General features: G+C 44.7%; 1 protein-coding gene across 1 annotated transcript in view; it reads right to left on the bottom strand.

Moving 5' to 3' along the window:
* Positions 1 to 24,659, bottom strand: part of Bmper (BMP binding endothelial regulator) — a 243,434-nt gene that overhangs the window by 89,196 nt on the left and 129,579 nt on the right. The window contains exons 7-11 of the mRNA XM_051156089.1: positions 20,400 to 20,499; positions 14,485 to 14,594; positions 12,618 to 12,758; positions 10,473 to 10,577; positions 6,813 to 6,858 (exon numbers count right to left, since the gene is read on the bottom strand). Coding sequence (XP_051012046.1) covers positions 6,813 to 6,858; positions 10,473 to 10,577; positions 12,618 to 12,758; positions 14,485 to 14,594; positions 20,400 to 20,499 — 502 coding nt within the window. The remainder of the gene's footprint in view (positions 1 to 6,812; positions 6,859 to 10,472; positions 10,578 to 12,617; positions 12,759 to 14,484; positions 14,595 to 20,399; positions 20,500 to 24,659) is intronic.

Genomic DNA, 24,659 nt, shown 5'->3' with positions numbered 1-24,659 from the left:
ATTTCTTCATCTCTCTGTAAAGGTGAGAGCCGAAGTAATACAACCCAAGCGATCACAGATGTCAAGGTAACTTCACCAAACAGTGTTTCTAAAGGTGAGTGGACACAACTGCTTGCAAATAGATTTTCCCTGCCATGTATAAAAGAAAGAAAGTGGAAAACCTCATGTATTTAGAGGCAGACCTCCAAAAGGAATCAAGGTACAGCCAAGAGAGAACACAGAAATATGCCTAAAGTTTGGGTTTCAGCGTCTCACAGATTATAGAATTAGCAGACCTCTCTCCGTTTCACTTCTCTGACCTCAAATCCTTTAGCTGCAAGATGGAATTGATAGTAGCTTCTACTTGGCAGAATCATCTTGAGAATTAAATAGTAGAGTGCATGGACACCGTGTGCTATAAGCCCCGCCCCACCACAGCAAGAGGGATTGTGCAGGCAGAAGTCTGAGCCCTGCTGATCTTATTTGACTTGTAGGAGATGGGACTTCAGAGAGGTGGAAAGCCGCCTCAGCTCGGCACAGAGATTTACAAGAAGCATGGTTTTCAGGTGCAGTCTGGGCTTTGACTTCCTCAGTGATCCTGTCCTCTGGCTGTATTTTGGGGTACCCTCACTAAGCCTCGGTCTCCAGCATACTCAGCCACAGCTGGATGCTTGCATCTCTAGAGAGATTTGCCACAGCAGTGTGACCAGTCCACGTCAGATGTGGAGTTAACTCATATGTCTCGCCACAGGAAAAAAAGATATTCATTTATACGTAGACAAGGATGTACTTTTTAATGAAGTGATTCAATAATGCTGTATTTCTTACAAACAAACGAAACCCCCATATTCCCAAAACAAACTCCAAAGAGGTTTTTAGACTAACGACTACGCTATGATGTTTGAAAATATACGGGTTTTACTCCAGCTCTCTCTTGCTTGGTGTTCTTGTGAGCCTCGGTTTCCCAGAGGGAAGGTCCCCAGATGCATATAATTTTATGGCACTAAATTAGAAATTAATTAAAATGCACCTTTGAGAACAACATTATCCTTCTTCACCTCCCCCCCCACACACACTATAAGTGATACAGAGTTCTTTCAAGTTTAAAACTATATGAAATATTTATGCATAAGCAGGTCTATATACATGCTTACTTAGTGTAAACAAATTTAGCAAGACCTTCACTTGACTATATAAACATCCCTGCCTGAGTTGCTGTGGTGGAGGAGACGGACTGGAAATATGAGTACACATGCAAAGTAAGCTCAGGGTACAACCGCCACCGCGCTGCCTTGAGCAGATAGGGTGAGCAGCCATAAGACAGAGGAAAGCCAGGGGCTGAAATGTATACTTTTCTCCCAGGGCAGGGGTAGAAGAGAAAAAAAAAGGCTATTAAAACTGGAGTTGTGATTTCTTTTCTAATCTATACCTCCTAGGGACTATAAAATCCCTCAAACCGTCCCCTCCTTCCCCTCCTCAGCTGTAACTATTGATCAAACTTGAAATGAGAAGGAAGCCAAGAACAGCAACTACAGCCCAGTCTCTGGGGCCAGCCAGGCAGCACAGAGGAAACTCGGACTCCATCTCTGACCTCCAAACCGCTAAGCCTCAGTTTCCTGGCTGTAAACTATAGCTGAAAACATCACTTGGCCAAAAGATAGCTGTGGGATTCGTATAAAATCAAGTGGGACAACCATGGCAGTGTTTGGATACACAGCAGATGACGGTAAATAAATGTTGGCTACTGCTGCTGCTATCGCTGGTCCTGTAGGCTAGTGATGCTGATGACACTGATGATGCTGGTGGCCACAAGTGACTGATTAACTACTAGGTTACTGAGTATTTGTCATGCACTCACCTTAAGCCTGGTTCCACAGTGTGCCAGTATTTGAGAACTACTGCTAACTAGTTCACCCGGAAGAAGTTAACAAGAGATGGAGGTCAACGATGACCCAGTTCATAGACAATGACTTCAGTCTCAACTCTATACCAATTTGTGGTGAGATAACTTAAAGCGAGAGCATCCCTTGGGACAGCACAGCACAGCACAGCAAAGGGCTCATTTCCCCACAGCTTCTCTTGGGTGGGCTCTCCCCCAGACCACTGCTGCCATGTGGGGACTTCACTTTCCACCAGCCTGCCAGCCAAGCTTCAGAAAGTGTCAAAAAGCCAGCTCCACACGCACGAGCAGAAACTTCAGTGGCTACTAAGCTTAACACCTCCCTGGCAGAGCTAAAATCAACACCACAGCTTCTTATTCCACAAGCATCCTGAACCTCACGTCAAATCTCCTCGCTCTCCGGAGGTAAGGACAAACTCCTAAGGCTAAGAGAAATTAAGCCCCACAGGCCAGACCCTTGCTCAGACATGGAATTACTAATTTATAGAGGCTCTCTCTATGGAGCGTTTTCACATGCCAGGTTCCAAGATCACTCTTTCATGATGTATCACACTCCCTACCTGCAGGAAGTGAAAATTTTGTCCTTTTTGCCCTCCTATGCTCACTATTTTTCACTGGGACATATAAAAAGGCATCAGGCACCTCGCTGGGCTTAGGGTAGAGAGATTTGCCAACAAAACTAGCTGGGGTAAATTCTGCAGCTAGCAATTGTGGGTCTAGGAAGCAAGCCCTGGTGCATGCTCATCGACCTGCACACAGTTTGAAGACCTTGGAGTGGGGTTCTAGAGTCATTTGGCAACTGTGCACCTCCTGGCACCCTAACTTGCTGAAACTCAGTATTTCCTGTGACTTATGGGATGTGTGGCTGAGGTTATTTCAGTCATATGTACATATGTCCTCAGTAGAATCTATCAGCCCCAGTGCCACATAATCACAAGCTTGCATTTGGGCTTGGGGGTGCCTGGGGCTGAGTATGAGGTAAGTGAAGCTGTTTAAGTAATGCGTGAGACTTGGGGCTGGGTGACCAAGTCCTAGTGCTTTCGCTTGCCTCCGATCTGATTAAGAGATTGGCTCCTCTCATAACCCAACCTCTCAGTCTCTCCACTCCCCATCTTCCTCCACACACACCCACACCCACACCTCACTTATCAGTGAAAACTTTGACACTGAAGTATTATTTCCAAGTTCGAAAACAGATCTGCAGCCAGCATAGAATTTATCTGATTCTGGTCTCTGTGGGTTGGTGAGGTTAAGATTCCACACGCTCTTTGCCAGCACACTATAAAAGAGCATTTCACATAAACCAAATACTACAGGAATAGCAAAGTGGCCCTCCCGAGTTCTGCTGCTTCCAAGCACCTAACTCATGGTCACATGACACCCAGCCTTCCAGCTACAGCCTCATACCTTGGCAAGAGAGAGCTTTTTGCCAAGAGTTTTATGAAGTTTGTTTAGCTCACTTCAAATATTTTACTTTAAGTAAATCATCCAAACCAAATTCAATTTTTTTTTCTGTTGGAAAGGAAAATGGTAGGTCTCGAGTTATTAAGAGGCAGCTATGCTTTTTTGACTTTCCTCGGACCGAACTCTGAGAGGACACCCCTGTCGATAGAAGACCCATTACACCTTCAGATCAACCTCCCCCACAGTTAGGGTCTGGAGTGTGCAGTGGTTTCTGCCCTTGTGACTGACTGCTGCCTATCGCCATAACAGTAAACTTTCATTGTAACTGACACAGGCAAACAAGGATCTGCAAAACATTTCTTTTCTTTTCTCTTTGCTGGGAAAAGGATCTCAAATTCGACCAAGACAAAGACAAACCCAGGCAGGAAGGAATTGTGTGGGATTTTAGTGAGAGTCAGTGCAGTGCCACTGCTGCTAGAAGCAGCTCATCATTCATGTAACATCTACAGACAAAATGCATCTACAAGGATGTATGTACGTATGTATGTATGTATGTATCTATGTATGTATGTATGTATGTGTCTATGTATGTATGTATGTATGTATCTATGTATGTATGTATGTATGTATGTATGTATGTATGATCTTGCCTCCTTACAGAATATATTAAAATGACTGCATATATATATATATGTTAAATAATTCAAAATATAAGTGTGACCATATGCAGTGAAGGCAGAAGTAAGTTTATATACGATGTTAAGTGCAGCCTAGACTTTGTTTCCAACTTCTGAACAATGAAAAGCAATCACAGGAATTTTTAAGACATCAGGTTGTGTCTTCACAACCATTTGTAACCCTGGAAATTAAAATATAAAAGCATATTCAACCAACCTACAGGCGCTAGCCTTCTGGTGTTAGGCTAGCAGAACAGCCCCATTTTACTCTCCCACTGTGGTGCATCAGCAGGTACTGCCAGGAAGTCATTGCTGCTGCTCTGTCCCTTGGGTGTTTATGTCTGTATTCACATGTGCCACTTTCCCTGTTTGGGGTATCACTGGTTGACCTCAAGGAGGCATCTGGCAATGTCGAGGGACATTACTGCTTAATACTCTGAGGGAATGGTTGCTGCAAATATTCTGCAATACCCAGGACATTCCTAAAGCAAAGCTGACCAGGGAGATTGTCAATAAAACAAAGGGTGAAAACCCTGGAGTCTTCTAGAGACAGAAAACGCCAGCCTTAGTTTGAAGTGTTGGCCTTGGTTTCTCATTCTAGAAACTTGTGTGCCAGAAGAGGTTTTATAACTAATAAGCAAAGGAAAGAATGAGCCCAAAGGTTTATTCCAGATCTTGGATATAATAACAAAGGAATTTCAAAGTAGGAGGTCTTTAGGCCACAGCTAAGGGACATCGGGAGAAGTCTACCTGGGTGCCTTATGGAAAGCTGGGCATTGCTTTAAAAAAATTGGAAGCCATCCCATCTCTTCACTGAGTCTGAACAAATGAGCCTTGCCGAGGAGAATGTGTTTTATAGCAGTGATGGAAGAACCGCTGGAGAGCAAGCGAGGGTAAACAGATGGGAAGATCAGCGGGGAAAATTGAGAAATACCCATCTGATGATATAACTCAGACTTGGGCCGAGAGCCGCAGGTCTGCGCGCTTCCAGCCCTGGGCTGCAGGTGCAGCCCGCGGCCCCCCTAGTGCCCCTCCAGCTGGGTGGCTTTCTCTGCTTGTCTCCTTGCATGATGGGAAGGATGGCTCGCTCATGAGCTTCACACAGCACAGCACTTGCTACGGCTGGCTACAAACTGTCCTCTCTTCGTCCTGTTCTATTTCTTTATAAGCCTCCACGCTTCTAGATAATAGAGAAAAGCCAGCTTGTGATAGATAAAACTAACAAGATCTAGCTTTACTTGACCAAAATGTCACTAATCACCACTTTGGACTCTTAGAAATTTGGGCAATTCAAGACTTGGCTTGTTTCTGTGCAAAGCCCACGTTCGCATGAAGCTGGTAGCCAGAGAATCAGAAGATGTAGCACTTCTGTGTCGTCCACATGGAAGAGGTGAACTGCAAAACACCAGGAGTTCCTGGGACATCTGTCCATATTTCATGTAGTCTCTCTCTCTGCCTCATGATCTACACTCTATAGAGAAATGCAAACATGCCCACTAATGTGGCTACAGAGAAAAATGTTATCAGTGCAGCATGGAGACTGCTCACATGGAAGGGAATGGAGCTGAGGGCAGCCTAGGAACCAGCTATAAGCAAAGAGTCTCTGAAAGGTGAAGGAGGGGAATAGTTGAAGCACATGCTTTTGAATCACCGGTGTTAATCACAGCTGCTGCTTCTCTCTGCATTAATTTCTGAATCTACTGTCATGCATCATTGCCCTCCTTTGAGATAGTTTATGACTTCATTATCTTCAAAGGAAAGTTCTTTTATTAAATCTATAACTTATATTTTTGCTAATTCAATCAGCAGTTTCATCCATTGTAAACTTCCATGGCTCTCTATCTTTGAAAATAATACTACATATTAGACAAGAGTAATATTTGTATAGATTATACATTAACATATAATAGTTTTCCATGTATAGTTTTGTATTGAGATATAAAATGACAAAATTTATGTATCTGTCATCCAAGGATATTAAACATCAAAGGGAGGGGGAGAAACAGAATTTCTTGGAGCAATATAAACTCTGATATCAGATAAATGAAAGAAACAAATCTGTTTCCATATGAAAGCTGCTTCCAACTGCCACGAAAGTCCATGTCTCTAAGCCTGACTGGCTGGTAAAATAGTTTCTAAGCCATTTCCTGACTCTGCTAATACTGCCACCACGTACCACAAGCAACTTGACAATGCATTTCTAACACCATTCTTTCAGTAGTATACTTCAGAAAGCTGTATGGAAGCCAAGGGAGCTTGTGGACCAGCCCAGCGATTTCCTGATAGATGTAGGCATTTAGATGTAGCCCCCGTATAGGACTGACACCCATCACAGTGCTCTGTCCCTGAGATGAACAGAGCAGCTTGAGATGGCTCTCAAACTTCACGACAATTACATAGAACCTTCAAGAACTCAGTTAAAAGTATCAGGATGCAAGCCCATTGCCATCAGTTATGTCAGATGTTCCCAGGAGAAGGGGGTCAGGGGGAGTACAGTTGTTCAGTGGTATAAGGAAAAGAAGTAAATCCCCAAAAGATCATGAATGTCTGGCCTCACCAGGCATCATTATCTTAGCCGCAAAGATTGCAAGTGCTATTAGCACTTCTTTAGGACTACATCCAACCAGCTAGCTTCCTGAGTTCTAACAGCAGGTTCTAAAGGAACCAGGTCTCGAGCCAGCTTCTGGGAGAGGGTGACAGCTGCTGATCTCAGGTGCCTGTGGCTAGGTGGCGGACGAGTCCATCTCATACGTACAGAAGTAAGTCTATAAAAAACTTACAACAGGTTTTCCTGGTCATCGCGAAATGTTAAACAAATATGAAGAGCTTGTTTTCCCAAAGGAAGAACTTACTTTCAGTGCAAATAGGACAGCACCCTTTTCTGTTGAGAATTTTACCCTGGTCAGGAGAGAAAAAAAAAAGAAACATCAAAAATTTAATGTTAAGAAATGGTCCTATGAGGAGAAGTCTTTTTTTTTTTTTTAATCTAATACAAAATAAACCAACAAAATCAGCCCAGATTGTACTTGAACTTGATGGTGACCATGACAGCGAAAATGAAGTTTCAAGCATCAAGTTTTCAGGCCAGGCAAAGTCAACATCCCCTCACTACCCCCCCCCCCCCCCCCCCCCCAAAAAAATGGTTTCCTGTTTTATCCTTTAAGAAACAAGATACCTCAAAGTATGGAGCCAGCCTGGACACAACTTTCTCATTGATAGCCAAGCCAAGCCCTGTAAGAGGCCAAGTGCATAAGCTCACAAATAGGAACCACAGCTACTCTGTCCATACAAGCACGACTTTCTTCCTGTTGTCCCTTGGAGAAGCTCTCTGGTACCCTGCAACCCACTCTGAGGATGCTCGCATCCTGCAGATATGCTGCACTACAGATCAAACTCAGTCCTCTTCCCCTGCCACATCATCCTTGCTAACTCCCTGCTAGACAATCAAAAGCAATGAAGCAGAGAGCCCTGCAGCACTGAGTAATTTTCCTCCACTGCTCAGGATATGCAGTGCAGCTTCCTAGCCAAATGTCCTTCTTCTTCTTCTTTTTTTTTTTTTTTTTTAAATGCCTGACACTTAAAGAAGGACACAAATTCTCCAGATCTGTATGGGCAAATGGCCTTTCCTTATATGTGACTCAGTGAGTAATCACGTGGGGGAGAATGTGAAAGCAGATTAACATTTAAGGAACAGCCCTTGCTAACAGCGGGTTGCATATGGGGCTTTAGCGAGCTTAATGCTCTGATAGTCGTCATTTCCAGGAACTGCAAAATCCTTCTTGGCTGGTGTCATGCAGCACAGGATGCTGGAAACACAAAAGCTAACTTCCTGTGCCGCCACAGGCCGTGCTCTCTTACTACAGATCTTTGTGCTGTCGTTCCCCACGACTCTGTTATCTACTGCACACGGGACAGGCGGCCGTGGGTGGCTCCCGCTTCATCTCATTTGAAATTCACAAGCAGCTCTGAGTGTAGGTGATCTCAGACCCCTTCACAGAGAACTAAGAAAGTGACGTATACATGGAGAGGTGGCCTGAGACCCCGGCAAAGGCCCGAGCCCAGGCTCTGTTCCTTCCCTAGTGGTGAACAGTTTGCAAAGCAGGTTTGGATATCTTCAAAACAAATGATCACTTTAGTTTTTTTCAAATGACATTTTGCTATGGAAGAACTAAAGCCAGGTCTCATTCATTTCTTGCATCAGCAAAGCCTACAATGACACATTAAACTCTGTGATGCCATAGAGCAGTGGTCCTCAACCTTCCTAGTGCCCGGCCCTTTAATATAGCTCCTCATGTTGTGGTGACCTTCAACCATAAAATTATCTTCTTTGCCACTCCATCACTATAATTTTGCTACTGTTATGAATCATAATTTAAATATTAGATATGGAGGAGAGCTGATATATGGCCCCTGTGAAAGAGTAGTTCAACCCCAACAAAGGGATTAAGAACGGCTGCCATAGGGGATCTCATTTAATTTCTCAAGAACAGAGCCAGGGAAGATCAGCCCAGATCCATGGAATGATTTCCAAGGAAGCTGGGACAAGGTACTGGGCCCCATTGGAGGGGAATGTGCTAAAGCCAAATTTCTAATCAAGTGACTTGGGCAACTCCCTGCATCTATACCTTAGCAGACACTGCCATTTCTCTGTGACCAAGAAATGGCCTCAACGTACACTGATGAGATTGACGAGACAGTGTGCTGATGCTCTCACCCTGAGAGCCTTGGGAATTATCTAGGAGGGCAAAAAGTGACTACAAACATAACTTTCTTCTGAAAAAAACAAAACAGGTAACTGGAAAGGACATGGGGGCAGGGATGGGGATGGAACAGAGTCTTTCTATGTTTTCTAATTTTAGTTTAGTTTCCCCCCCCCCCCAATCAATGGAGGGAAGGAGAAGTAAACTGCTCTCTCTCTCTCTCTCTCTCTCTCTCTCTCTCTCTCTCTCTCTCTCTCTCTCTCTCTCTCTCTCTCTCTCTCTCTCTCTCTCTCTCTCTCTCTCCCCTCCCTCCCTTCCCCCTCTCTCTCTCAAGGATTTCACAGTGGAGCTAAAACTACCTTCCAAAGACCTTGCACTGGCCTCCGAGAAGGGGAGCACTGGTTGGACGGATGCCTAGAAATGGAAAGGTAGTCCTGCAGCCAAGTCCAGGGCACTGTGAAGTACCCTCAGAGGGGGGTGGGGCTAGACAAAGGCCTTCCTGGGAGGGACCAACATGCCTGGCCTGAGTGTGGCACACACAGTGAGATCACCAGGGAGACACGGGCAGGCAACACGAAGAGCTGTGACCTCCCTGCAGAAACCACCGACCCAGCTACTAGTGGCAGAGCTGAGGTGAAGCTGGAAACTCCACAGTGGCCTGCTGAGGCGAGTTACGCGAGCCACCAGGTTGGCACTGCTTCCCGGTTTTGTCTTGTAGAATAAGGAAGCCCATTATTACTAACATGTGCTGGGAGAGTTCATTAGCAGCGAGGGTTCCCCGAGGACTGGCAGAAACGATGTGATTCCATTTTTCCCAATGAATATTTATAAGCAGCCCATGTTCAAGTCTGCTTATTGTACCTACTTTTTTTTTTTTTCTTTTATGGGAAGTTTTCAGTTTTATGTCTGAGGCTTTTTAAAGCAAGACTAATTAGGGGAATTTTTTCCCCTTTCTACCACCCCCCCCCAATTCAGTTGTGCAATGGCAACAGCTGTTGTTTTTTTGTGCCTCATTTGGCACTCAAGTAAAAACAGCAACTTTTTGTTTATAATAATAACAGATGTGAATAAAATCAAAAGCGTTCTATAACAGAATAGAGGACATGCTCTGAATATATGGCTATGTTTCCTCCCCTCACTAGAAGGTACTGAATAGCTTTGACATTTTCCCAAAACGTACAAAGCCTTGAAAGGTTTCAAGTTGCTGAGGTGAATTCAATGGAGGCCATGCTGCAGAAGATAATGGGGGCTTTATTCAAGGCTCTGGGCTCTGGGTTTTTGAAAAGAGGTATTTCCATAAGGATGCTATTTCCATGTGAGGCTACAATGGAGGCCGGAGCTGGATGGGGAGTGTTCTGCAGAGGGTTAGGGCTTCTGCTAGGCAAGGAAATCCTTGTGGGGAATTTACTATTAAACAACCATATATTACCACGGCTATAAGAAGAAAGCTGAGATTTGAGAGAGAGTAAGGAAGGAAGAAAGGAAGAAAGAAAGAAAGAAAGAAAGAAAGAAAGAAAGAAAGAAAGAGAAAGCAAAATGTAGTTGTGATGTTATATTGAAAATCCAACCACAACGAACTAGATCTAAGCAAGACAGTTGGAGAAGTATTTACAAATTAAAAAGGCAGGAAGATGGCAGCAAGGCTGGACCCCAGGTAAGGATGGCAAGAAGGAATTGTCCAGCTGCACCAGGGACTTCAGCTACAGGGGCACATATGTAAGCTGTGGGAGTTCTGGTTGTCTTTTCAGAAAACAGCATGTGCCATGTGTTTCCCAAGATAACAGAGAAAATAGAGCCAAATTCCCAACATACCTGTGGGCAGCTGCTGACAGGAATGCACTGCTTCTTACGACACTCTGTCTTCCCCTTCACACAAGCACAGATGCTACAGTTGACTGAGGACCACATCTCTCCATCCTGCAGGACACAGCACAGAGTTCTACTAGCAGGTAGAGGCTGCAGGAGCCCAGCCAGTAGGCTCTCATTTCCCCCATTGAGGAGAGCTTGCTGCCGCGCCGCCTGAGGCAGGCAGTGTAGCCCACAGGACTCGGAGGCACCTGTAGATAATCAGCTTTAAGGAGTAGTTAGCAAGTATCCTTAGATACTGTTTGCGTTAAGGGTGGGAAAAAAGTCTTGCTCCAAAATATGGAAGGGTATTCTGGCTCTAACCACGTCATGTTTATATCTCACCTCTCCTGTGCTCACATGTTTTTTTAATTTCACCCTGAAGGACCAGAAAATACAAATCTTCATGTATGATGTGTGATCAAAACCTTAACCTTCCTCTGGTTAATGGGATTGAAACATTTGCTGTCTGAGGCATCAGTTAACTGAGATGCTGAGGTGTGGTGACGTAAGCTCAGCTGTGCCATGCCCATCCCCCCACCCAGGCCCCCCAGCCACCCAGGACATGGAGAGAACAGAAGTTACTCAAATAATTCTCAGCATCCAGGCAGACACCTGGTCAGCAGCCATCTGAACACAGAGAGCCCTGACAGACTAGCCCTAGGGACATGAGGAGCTTGCACGCTGCCCGGCTAGCACTCTCCTTCCAACTCGAGGAATAATAGCATTTTGAGACACGCTTCTGAGACTAGACTCTTGCTGGGATAGAAAGACACTCATTGATGTACTGGGCCCATTGGATGTGCAGCATGCAGGTGTTGGTGCTGAGGCAGAACACGACAGGCAGGCTCATGCCTGTACTGAAGTTGGAAAGATCAGACGACAGAGTCAGGCATGAATATGAAATGAGGAATCCTTCCTGGGTTTGTGGACTCAAGATCTTTGGTGCATCCTCTCCCTTCTCAGTTTTGAAGGTATTCTTAAGGACTGGCCACCCTCTCCTGCCCCTCAGGTGAGACATACCTAACCAAATTTGTCTTTAAAGGGCATAGAACTTATTGCTGTTCTATGAGGAAATATTCCCGGGAACCAAAATCTCTGTAAAGTACTTTAAGCTCCAGTTTTAAAAACGAAGCCTTTCTATGAGGTGACCTGAAAGTGTTTTGTCCAAAGCACTGCGATAAGAGGAGTTAATTTTATCTCAGTACCCTGGGGACAATAAATCGCTTTGAATAAAATGGATTTCACATCAGTGTCTCTGAAAATGGGCTTAATGCATTGTGTTCTTTCTCACAGGATCCGTAAGAATGCAGGCCTCTCTCCAACCATGTCAGTGCATAGAATCCTGAGGGAGGTTCCTCGTCTGACATGATGCTAAGGGTCTAGGTGCTTGTGGGTGTCATCAAGCAGGTTTTTGGTACAGAGTCTCTCCCTCCTCCTTAACAGAAACATCCTAGATAAGAGAGGGGACACAGTTTGAACAAAGCCAACATCTGCTTGCTGAAGTTAAGTGGTTACTACATAACTTTCCACTGAAGAACATCAGAAAACAATGCAGAATGCACTTCAGGCAGTGTTGGATGGGCAGTAAGTAAGCCTTTGAGTACCTTGGAGTTGGACTCTCAGACATTTGCTGGTCACTTACTGGGTAAACATCCTCATCTGAACACCTTCCTAATGAGTCTTTTTTGTTGTCGTTGTTTTTCAAAGAAATCTGTGAAACGTTGCTGAAAGCACCGAATTTTAAATCCATCAGGATCTTGCCATGGTTAGGACCACGACAAACATCCCCAAATAGATGGGCATTTGGACCCATAACTACACCAGCCATGTTGAATGCTCAGCTGAGCCTCGGGCCATGGCAGATCACATGTAGAAAGAGAAATAACACTGACACACTTGAAATTTCCCATGTCCTTGATTTTAACACCCACACCTACACCCACGCACACATGCATACTTAAATTAATATAACAAATATACATGTGTGTTTTAAAATGTATAAATAAGGTAAAACTCTAATCTGCATTATGTCTGGAGATTTTTAATGGCCAGTGTAGTCTGATGGCTCGCACAGCTCATGATACTGGTGATGGCTTATCTCATACATACCCTGAAAATCTTGCTGCCAAACTTGCATACTCTGACATCTTCTGGGGGCACCCTTAGGAGACACTCTTCACAACAGGCACCCTCATCGTTGTTACAGACACCAGGGTGGGAGCACTTCTTTTTACACACCATTGTAGAGTCCTGGAGGGCCAAAGGCACACTAGACATTACGAACGACTTTCGCCTCTCCTAAGCATCCCTCACAGTTGCTTTTGACGGCCAACAATGGCTCTAATTCGTACTCTCCTAGCACCACGTTTTAATGTAGTACAATAAACCTTTCATCCACCTCAAGACATGCATCCTGACTAATATTTGTAGCAGGTGAGGGTGTGGCACCTCCCAGGCTTGCTTCTACTGGCCTCTAACTTCACGCTCAAGAGCCCAGCATACTTCCTTGGAAAAACAAGAAATCCTAGATCACTATGGGCCAAGGCATTTCCTCCCCCCTGCCCTTCTTTCACTTCTTACAGAATCAGAGCTTGTTCAGACTTCTTGCACCTGCCCCAGAAATCAGGAAGAACATTGGATGAGGCTGTTGGAGAGGGAAGCACTACACAGACAGAAAGAGCTATTCCTTATCACGATGACTCTCACCTGTGGAGGTTTAAATGCCAATGTCCCTCCACCACTCACATATTTGCATGTGTAGTCCCAAATTGGTAAACTGTTTGACAAAATGAAAAGTCTTAAGGGGTGTGGCCTTGTTGGAGGAAGTGTGTCACTGTGTCACTGGGCTTTGAGTTTTAAAAAACCCTGCCAGACTTAGTCTTTCTCTCTGCCTGCCTATCTGCCTGCCTCTCTCTCTCTCTCTCTCTCTCTCTCTCTCTCTCTCTCTCTCTCTCTCTCTCTCCTCTCTCTCTCTCTCTCTCTCTCTCTCTCTCTCTCTCTCTCTCTCTCTCTCTCTCTCTCTCCCTGCACATCAGGAGGATGTAAGGCTATCAGCTACTATCCCCGCACCTTACCTGTTTGCTTTCCACCATGATGATACTAAACTAACCTTCTAAAACTGTGAGGAAGGCCACAGTTAAATGCTTTTATAAGAGTTGTCTGGGTCATGGTGTCTCTTCACAGCAGTGGAACAGTAATTAAGACATGCCTGACTCTTCAAGTATCCACTTTCACAAAAATGTCTATGAACGCATAGTGTGGTAAGCCCACCAATTTCAGGAAAAGGATTCACTCTAGTTCTGCTGGGATACTGGGACACTCTGTCTTATCATGTCTCAAGGATTCCTTAAGCCCCAAAGTGATGTAAATGCGTAGTAATAACATAACCAGGTCCATTTGTGAGCTGATGGACTGTCCCTTGAGCAAGAGAAACCGGAAGGTGACATGTTTCAGCAAGGGCTGTTTGAGCTTCCAAGAGAAAACTGTTGGCTGTGAGACTTCAGTGTGGATGGGAAGTCTTGGGCATGGGACCACATTCACAAGGAGATGCTCTGTGTATTTATATGAAGCAGTGTGTATAGAGGGAGCCGCATGTTTAACACAGGATCATGCAAGCCACGGAAAGCAGGCTTCGTTTCATGAGAGTATTCATGGGCTCTGAAACTGATGAGGTTTATCTCTGTAACGAACTGTAAAACCATGCCTTTCTCACCTTTTGACTATAACTAACACTATTGTCATTGCCAAGTGTGCTAAAGAATTCATCTCAGATACATGGAGCCTTAGAACAGTCAGAGCAGTGTCTGACTGTAGATGATCTTTGGGACAGTCTCCAGATTTTCTCCATGACCTTGAGTATGAGCATATTCTTCAGATGGCATCAACAATAGTTCCTCCTGGTGAAAAACACTGGCCTATAATTCTATGGTAATCTAGGCCTGTTGAGTAGTGTCCCAGCCCCGTAGAGCCTCCTTACCTTGCAAGTACATACTGTGCAGTTATCATAGGTAAACGAGGATCCATTGTCATAAACATCACTGCGAAATAGACAGCTCCCAGAAGGAAGGTCAAACACTTTCCTCTGACCTATAAGGAAGCAAAAGGAAGCACAGCATAAGCAAGACAGAAGCCAGACATATCCCACTTTACCATCTTATCATTGATACATCACAGGACTGTGGAACAATCTCACAAGACCAGGTAAATGTGATATACAAATAGAGCTTTGGGTCAGGTATACCAGGAGCTCCCTAAAATTATCACTTTGAAAAGTCAATGTATAGAAGTTTGATTCCACAATGAACTTTGCAGATTCAATGATCTGTTACTAGCTGCTTACCACAGTACACACAGACTGTCCTGTGGAGCTTACATGGAATTAAGACCATTCCAACACCACATGGTAAGTTCCAGACATTCTAATTCTGCTCTGTTAAAAAAAAAAAAAGTGACGTCATCTCCCAGTGTGGCATTGGTAAGGGGGAGGACGCAGGTAGAAAGAATGGAGACCTCCTAAGGATGATCATGAAGTGACATCTGTTATGGTCTGAATGAGTGTGCTCCCACAGAGCTCAGACACTGAACCCTAATCAAGCATGGGATTAGCAGGCAAGAGCTTTGAGGGGTGATTAGCTCACAGCGTGGAGCACCCACTAAGATGCCTTTATGTAAGGACCCCAGAAACATCCACCCAGGACAAGAAGGACAGAAAGAGGAACATCAATTAGCTATGAAGAAAAGCCTCAAAGAATCAACAGGAATCTCACTCTTGGGCTTCCTGGCACTGTAAATGCATTTCTATTGTTTTAAAATCAATATTTTATTATAATAGTCTAAAGAGATGAACATATAAGGTCAGTAAACAAATGACACAAAGGCATAAAAAGGGAGTCAATTCAAGGGACACACAGGGCAACTCCAATTCCATATGCCATATTCAGCTTTGGTGAGGGCTGGATTGGTGAGAGAGAAGCCAACACACTACCCCAGAAGAAAGAGTATGATCTGATTTATTCCTTTCAGCCCTTGACTTTTTGCTCCCAAGACAACATGGAACCATCTCTGGATTGTTACTTCAATTAAAGACTAAGTTAAAAAAAACAACAATAATTCATGTTAACTGAACAAATTTATAGCCACATTCCTTTCTTTTTAAGGAAGATTATCATGCGGCATTAGTAGACCTGAGGAATCCTTATCAATAGACCCAAAATGTCTAAACGCATACTAAATGCTGTTCTTACTATTAAGGCTCTTGCAAATACTACTCATAGGAGTGAAGGAAAACTGTTTTATTCTTTGAGAGGTCAAGGATACAGAGCAGATCCAGTGCTAAATCAACTCGGTCTCATCATGAGGAGAAAAATTGCCTAGACGTCAGAAGACAACAGTGAGCTATGCTTTGGATCCCAGTGAGACTCTTTCACCTTGGGTGTGATCACTTTGGCTCTCTGACTTCACTCATAAGGTGGCATCAACAGTGGCACTGCCTCATAGCATCCGCTCTATCTGTAATGATAATGTTAAAGTAGACAACCAAAAACTATCCCATGATTAAGCACGTGTGGGTGCAGAGATGTGTGTGTCATGTGCATGTGGATGTCACTGGTTGATATCAGATTTGATTTCTCTTTATTATATATATTAAGGCGTGTTCTTTCACTTGTATCCAGAACTGAATGGTTGGGCTAGTGTAGAAAGCTATCTCCAACAGTCTCTTGTCTCTAGTCCCACAGATTGGGCTTACAAGCTAGCCACAGTGTCAGTGTGTTTGCCACCTGGCTTCTGAGACTCTGAATGACGGTCCTCATACTTGCACCATAAGCACTGTTGCCCACTGAGATATCTCCTTAGCCCACAGCCATTACTAATATCCCAACCAACGAAGGCAATTAGTATGTGGTCGACCACTTCTTCAGATTTTTTTAACTTCCTGCAAAATATAAAGTGAATCGGCTCCCCAGGGATTCTACTCAGGAGCCCCTCTGATGTTATTCGGGAGGATCTGAAAACCACTAGCTTGGGCCAGGCAATGGTGATGCACACCTTTAGTACAAGCACTCAGGAGGTAGAGGCAGGCAGATTTCTGAGTTCTAGACCAGCCTGGTCTACAGTGTATGTCCCAGAACAGCCAGGGCTACACAGAGAAACCCTATCTTAGAAAAGGAGAGAGAGAGAGAGAGAGAGAGAGACGAGAGGACGAGACGAGGAGGGAGATTGGAGAGAGAGAGAGAGAGAGAGAGAGAGACAGAGAGACAGAGACAGAGACAGAGACAGAGACAGAGACAGAGAGAGACAGAGAGGAGACAGAGAGAGCGCTATTAGCTGAATCACATGGATTGACCCATCTCATTATAATTTCTTCTGCCAAAGCACATCTTAGTTTTAGAACATTATAGTATAGGAAACATCTCTAATCAGTTTTACACGTGCTAGCACAGCAATAAAGTTAGCAACTTTTCACAAATTGAATATTATTCTCTGCATCAACCCATCAGAGCTTCTGCCCTTGAGCAGCAACATAAACTCTCTTCAGTAACATAATTTTATAATTATGACCTGTTGTCTTTTCCATGCTTTATATGCACCTCAAGTACCTCAAGTATTTTACAACTGACCACAAATGTTACCAAAGGCAGACAATTGCTAAACAAATAAACAAATAATAAATGTATTATTTATTATCTGTTTCCCATAGATTTCTACATGCGGTGTTTGTATTTCCATTCAATTCTAGAAATTTGCTGGTTGGTTAGTTGGTTGGTTTTTTGAGACAGGGTTTCTCTGTGTTTGCTTTGTTGTTGGACAGGGTGGCCTCAAATTCGCCTGCTCTGCCTCCCAGAGTGATGGGATTAATTCTAGAAAATTTTAATCTTCCCTTTGATTTTTTTCCCTTTAACCAATTTTGGTGTTTAGGCTTCATAAATCTGTACACTTTCTGCCACCCAAGAATTTGTGCACAGTATGAATGTGGGGCTTGAGTTTTTGTTCTGTTTTTTTTTTTTTTTTTTTTTTTTTTTTTTTTTTTTTTTTTTTTTTTAGACACAAAGTTGAGTGACTGGGAAGAGTTGTGCAAAGCGGGCAAATATGATCAAAACACATTGGACAAAATTCTCAAATAATTAAGAAAAAATTTAAGAGTACACACAAAGCTCTACGAAAAGCTGGGTATGGTGGTGAATGTTTATAGAGCTGGAAGGCAGAGGCCAGAAGAACACAAGCTCAGTGCCAGCCTGGGCTACATGGCAGGAATCAGTCTCAAAAATAAATAACATCATAGTGCCTCGATGTGGAATCTTGCCTATAACTCAATTAAAATACCTCTTCTTCACGGCTAGCGTCTACATTTCCTCACCGGAGGCTCTTCCATCTCTTAGAGCATGTGGCCGTTTTCAATCATTGAACAGCCTTTTGTTTGTACCGTTATTCCTCTACTCAATGCTGGTGCACAAGTGGATAGACTGCTGAGTCAGTCAGGATGGATGATGGATGGATCTATGAATTGACTGATCTATTGACGGATTCCTGAGCAAACAGACACTACAACAGTTATTTCCTGAATTAGTTGTGACCACTGGCTTAAATTACCCCTCACAAAAATGTAAATTGTACCTAGAATTATGGATATAAATCTTAGCATAGTGCCTGGTTCTTATCAAAACTCCAAGCAGATGGCAGATGATAACTATTAGCATTGTTAGGGGTGATGTCATTTCAGTATTATCCTGGGCTATGCCATATAGGGAGGTGTTTTGGGCACTGTTCTGTGTATCCTGAACTTTGATGAGATGCTCCATTGAAAATGAGCAAAGCGGGGAAGGAAATTCTGCGATCCAAATGGCAGAGGTGTTCCCTGTGCGAGCATTCTGGTCAAAAGAAAATCTAAGCGTCAAATGAGTATCCAATCAGCCAGAAGCCGCATTACACTTAGTTTTCGGTGGCCAGACAGTTGCCTGGCGTTTGCCTCTCTCTGTTTTGTTGCTTTAGCTGTTGTGTGGATATGTTTCTTTTCACCACAAAAGAACACAAAATCTCACTTTAATCCCGCAGTCAGCATGGCTCAACACAGAACATTCTAGGGAGTGGTTCAGAGGCTGGCTGGACAGCTTGATTTAAGCCATTTCTACAGCATCGCACTGTGGTTTAGCACAATGAAGGAAACAGTCTCATTTGGCAGAATTATGATCTTTAAGTTTCCCAAAAATTATTGCCTTTTTTGTAGTCGACCTCAGAGACACAAACAATCGGTGAAATGTGTGCTAAATGCAACAGCCATTCCTCACGTGAGAACCTTCTAAATGGGCTGAGTACACCGATGGCACGTGCTTCAAAGCTTTAATCAAGATCATTCATCTGCAAGGCCGTGTCCAATTCCCCCTTCCTCTCTGATGGGCTCCCATTTAGATGGCACAGCTTCCACCACGCCCTCAGCTTGGCAGCATCTACTACCCTGGTTTCAATTCAGGGTAGCACGTGGGGAGGGTCAACAAATGAACCACACGCACACGAAAACGTCTCTCACCCAGTACATCTAACAACTCTCTCTTGTTCTTCTAATTATTCCATAGTTGCTTAAAAGCACGAGGCCATGCATGAAATAGAATGGGAAGCATTGTTAGAGGGAATTGCAGTAGAGTGCCGGCAAGGAGGAGGAAAGGCCTTAACACAAATGCCTTTATTTGGCAGTGCAGTTGTATAAAGAAGCTAGACTGAAGGTGTGCTAGCCTGTGAGGTGGGGGAAGTAAGCCAACAGAATGACTTGGAGTGAGAGAAAGCAAGCTATGAATGAAAGGGGAGGTCTCCAAAAGGGTAAAGGGGTGAACTGAGAGGAGCTGATGAAACCAAACCAAAAAGACAACCAGTGAAAACCTCCCAAAGACAAAGCAGTTGAGGCCTTCTGCGAACAAGGAAGCTTTGTGTTCCGTGGTATGATGTTCACTGGACATCTCTGTAAACCATCTGTGCCGGCCAGCCACATCCCTTCAGTGAGATGTGCCTCATATGCCTTGACTCAGTGGCACCACAGGACATGAGGATCGCTGGAGGCGATGAGAGGAGAGTGTAGTACCCAAGCTGTAACAAAATGATGCCAATTGCCAGAGGAACAACAGGCAGAATTCAAGCCAGAGGTGATCAGGGGTGCTGGCAACCACCCCCCACCATCTCTGCAGATTAGAGGAAAACCTTCTCAGAGGATTAAAATAGCTGTGCCTGTGTTGTATACAGGTGTGCTGGTTTTAGTAGCTATGTTTCACAGCTTCTCAAAAGGAATCACTGAGAAAAATCATGTAACCTAGCCAGGCGGTGGTGGCATGCACCTTTAACCCAGCACTTGGGAGGCAGAGTTCAAGGCCAGCCTGGTCTACAAAGCGAGTCCAGGACAGTCAAAACAACACAGAGAAACCCTTGAAAAACAAAAACAAAAATCATGTAGCCTGTGTACAGTGCCTGGGCTGTGTTGGAGGCTCAGTGTGATCACAGATACTGTCTTCCTATCAAGGGTCAATTGGCTGCTCCTTGCAAGCTTCTCACTCCATAGCAGCCTGTCTTCCTGTGCTGCTTTCGGCTCTCAGGTAATGCTAGTCTACAGTTCCATACGTTTACTTCAAAAATGCATTCACTGCATGCTCCTAACAGCCATGTGTCCAGCTGGAGACTACCTTCAGCCCCATTCTCACCCCACCGGGCTTTATCTAGATGGTAGCTGAATGCAGGCTCCAGAAACGATGAAGCCAAGAGCGGCCTCCGAGCAGATGTTGTTAGAGCCCAAGCCTATCCAGTTAGAAGGAGCAGTGGCATCTACTAGGCCACTAAGCAACAGACATATTCACTCAGCAGAAACTCCGAGAAGAAATTATTACATTGTTCTTTGACCTGAAAATTGTCACTCACCCAAACATTTGGGGCAGCACTGTCCTGGGGGTGTGTGACTAAGGTGCTGGGGACAAGAGAGAATGGGACAGACTTCTCTCACGCACTGTGTCCTGCCTCCCTAAGAAAAGAGAAAGAGAAAAAAAAAAAGCATATTTAGAAAAGTCGGTGCACATAGATGATACAACTAAGATGTCTAGAACCAACACAAGGCCTTTCTTTAGTATTCAGTCCCTGGACTGACCATTCAGTGTGAGCATTAGGCTGAGATTTACCCCAAGCATTTCTTCCATCTTTCCTGTAGGCCCTGCAGTTTCCAGCTATGAAAACATCACCTCGAGCTATATGGTTGCAGAAAGCATCCCCTCCAACACCTCCCCATCAAACACACCTTTATCACTTCATTTCTCACCCTAGCTTTGGCATAGGCTTAGGCTAACCGACCACCTCAGTTTTCCGAGGATATGAAACTTCAGTTTAAAATGAAGAAACTTAAAACAAAGGCAACAACAGAAACAGGCCACCCATGCAAGTGACTTCAGGATATAGAGACTTTTCTAACGGTCACTACCTCTCGTCACCCATCCTCTAACCAAGCAAAAGGATCCTAATAGCTGAGGTTTTTTTTTTTAAATCTCTTGGATCCCATCTTTCTGCAGACATCATCCTGCAGTATGCCTTCCCCCCAGCCTCAGTTTTCACATGTTGGAGGGTGACCCAGGGTCCAACCAGGAGGCAGCCCACCTGCTAATGGTGGATGCTTTAGTGTGGGGGTGGCGTATGGTGGAACCAAGAGGAGCCGTATGGAGCAGGAACGGGATCCAGACACATCCAGCCCCTGAAATCTCAATCACCCTTGCCCCGGGCCCCACATGACCAGGTGCTTGTAGCCCTCCCCGCCCCCCCCACCTTTGCCCACACCCGAGGAGATCAATAGTGCAACCAGGTTAAACTTCCCCTCTCCTTATAAGGTCATGTCCAGAAAGCACCTGGGATTCCTCTTTATGCAAGTAAGGCATTACCGGCACCTTAGCCCAAAAGGGACGATGTGTACTCACCCCAAAACCCTCTACCCAACCCCCAAGGTTTAAATAGCCTTTGTTTCCCCCAATTAAAGGAGCTGCTCAGTGAAGTCGGCCTCCTCAGAGTCTTTTCTCGTTCTACTCGCCTATGCCTGAGGACTCCATCACCCCCTGCCCACCGCTGTCCCTGCCTCACTTTCCCTCTCAGGTCTTGCCCTTAAGGGAGGGGGGAGTGGAGTGGGAACGACACCCTTGAACCCAATGTGCAGGAGGATGGTCTCACCGCCTGCTGAACACTGGCAAAAAAAAAAAAAGTATGGTTCCATTAACTAGTTATAAGGCTGTGATGGCTGACGTTGGAACAGCTGGCAGAGCCTTGAAGTCCTTTGGGTATTCCTCTTTCAACCACCAAGAACCCCTTATCCTGGAAGCTCCTTTTCACCCTCTTGACCCAGCAGCCCTCTGCATGTCTCTGTCTGTCGGTCTCTATGTTCCCTCTGGACGGCAGAGATATAGGCCCCTCCCGTCACTTTGGATTACAGTGTCTCAGGGAGCTGTAACTGTACATTCAGAAAGCTGCGACAGAGGGAAAAAATAAATAAAATGCTTCCTAGTGGCTTCCCATCTAGCAAAGCCACAAGGCTGGCATTAAGACTACCCCAATGCAATACAAATCCCTAAATAAAACTTTATGAATGAAGTCCGATTTTTTTTTTCAGAAGTTAAATACATTTGGTAAATAGATCAAGCAGTGCCAAATCCTTGCTTGACCTCGGGAGAGAGATCTGACGGGGGTGGTGAGGAGATGAAGAAAAGACAGACAGATGAACACACTGACACAGAAAAGCTGCTATCAGGTGGCCTAGGCTCTCAATCACTGTGTGTTTATTATACATAGTTGAACATGGAAGCAGGGTTATGACATACAGGTGACTGGGGGATGGGTTGAAACAGATGAAAGAGGAGGTGTGGTTTGTTGTGGTTTATAGCTGGATCAAGGAGACAGGTTTAGCTAATCTCAGTAGAAACAGTCTCTGTAGAGGAGCAGTCTTCAGTCACTAAATATTCCAGGCAGAGAGCTATAATGGACATTTTCTGCACACACTATCAATACCTACATACAAACCTAAAGGAAATGTTCTGCTATTTCCTCATTAGCCTCAACTTATATCCTACAAGAGGTGGTAGGGTGGCATGGCATCGTTCCTCGGTGGCTCTGAGGCTCTGGAGTCCTTGGCACGGCCATGCCCTACACATTCACTCAGGACTTCACTTATTCGGGGTTTCCTCTGCTTCCTAAGACAGGGTTCTCTGGGTGTTAAGTCAGAGAACAAACTAATGGACTCACAGCTCCCCGCTGCCTTGCATGGAGAGTTCACATCTCAAGAGGCCTTGGTAAGAGAGCCCTGCCCTGCGAGGGGAAGGCCAAGCTACAGTCACTTCCTTTCACCCTTCCCAGCCACGTCTGCATGAGCAGCAGACATAGTTAAACTTGGCTGTGGGGATCCTATTTGCAGTCACCTCTGCCTACCCTGCCCTGCCCTGCCCTGTCCTTTGCTTCTGCAACCCCTAATTATCCTAGAAATTGGTAGTATTACAGTTTGTTTATTTGTTTGTTTGTTTGGTGGGGGAAAATAAAGAGAGGTTATGTTAAGTCTTTTTTAAAGAACTGTTATTTTTAAGACTCTTTGATGTTGGATAGTTCCCTAAACCAATAGCAAACATGCAAGAATACCACAAAATACTCTCCTGTTTTTATATTACTTCCAGATCAAGAAACATTAAAAAAAAAAGTAGCCCAAGAACTGTGGCTTGTTCCGAGAATTCTCACTCAACTCTGCATCATGCTAACGTTAGAGATCTGTCACCAGCCCTCAGAGGTGGGTAACATGAGTCTGGGCAAGCCCTTGACATGGCCCCAGCTTGTGCACAAGACACAGAGGTTACATCCAGAGGGAGGACAGGACGATGCCGACCCTTGCTTTTTGATTTCTAAGGAATTCATCTGTGGGCAGTTTTTTTTTAAACTCTAAATCTCTGGCCACACAAGGCTGTTTTGTGTGCTGGCCTCTCCTAGTGAATAAGACAGCACAGCATTTTCATTGATATTCTCTGTTCTGGTTGGATCAGCACCTACTTTTAAAGTATATTTTTAAATTAAAAGTTTTAAAATATTGCATAATTGCTAAAAGTTAAGGTGTCCAACACTTTGCAATGCTGGCAGAAGACTGTGTGCGCCGGTAACTTTCCTTGCTGTAAGGTCAAAGAGCAAATTTTGCATAGCTAATACAACTGCACTTTGTGTTTCCCTAGAGTCTGTTAAAGTAACTTGAACTCCAGTCTGGGTTTGCTGGCTTAGTCAAGTTTTATTTTGTTTGGGCTGCAGTCTTACGGCACAGCCCAAGTCCCCAGGCTGGTTCTAGTTAATGCCTCCAAAGAAAGTGCTGGCCCTTCCCAGGAACACAGTTGCAGCTCACAACCTGCTTCTGCAGTTTCAGGCTCAGAGGGAAGCCTGGCTTAGCTACAACCCATGGCTAAGCTATGCCCGAAATGGGTTACAATAGCAGAAACAAACATTTCTAAAAATGAGCGTGTTCTATGGTAACTGGCCTACCTAGGGTTTTGTCAGAAATTCACAAGCACTTTGTTATTTATTTATTTATTTATCATACAATACATGCCACCATCAGTTTCCCCTCCTTCCTCTCCACTCAGTTCCCCCTACACACCTCCCTGCTTCCCCAGATCCACTCGTCCTCCATTTCCCATCAGAAAAGAGCAGGCCTCCCAGAGACATCCATTGAACCCAACAGAATAAGGTTAGGCACAAACCCTCATAGCAGGGCTGGGTTAGGCAACTCGGTAGGAGGAAAAGGGTCCCAAGAGCAAGTAAAAGAGCCAGAGACACACCCACTCCCACTATTAGGGGTCCCACACACACACACACACACACACACACACACACAAAAACACCAGACTAACAACCATAGCATACACACAGAGGACCTAATGCAGACCCATGCAGTGTCCATGCTTGTCACTTCAGTCTCTGGGAGCCCCTGTGAGGCCTGCTTAGTTGATTCTGTGGGCAGTGTTCTCACGGCATCCTCCACTCCTCTAGCTCCTACAGCCCTTCCTCTCCTTCTTCCTCAGCGTTTCCCAAGCTCTAAGGGGGAGAGACTCAATGGAGATCTCCAATTTGGGCTCTCTCTACACCTAATGTTTGGCTCAAATTGGTTCCCTTGACTTGGACTCTCTT

This window comes from Acomys russatus, chromosome 14 (genome assembly GCF_903995435.1).
Source record: "Acomys russatus chromosome 14, mAcoRus1.1, whole genome shotgun sequence".
Lineage (NCBI taxonomy): Eukaryota > Metazoa > Chordata > Mammalia > Rodentia > Muridae > Acomys > Acomys russatus.
The sequence above is the reverse complement of the archived record's forward strand: the minus strand, read 5'-3'. Positions and strand labels throughout refer to the sequence as shown.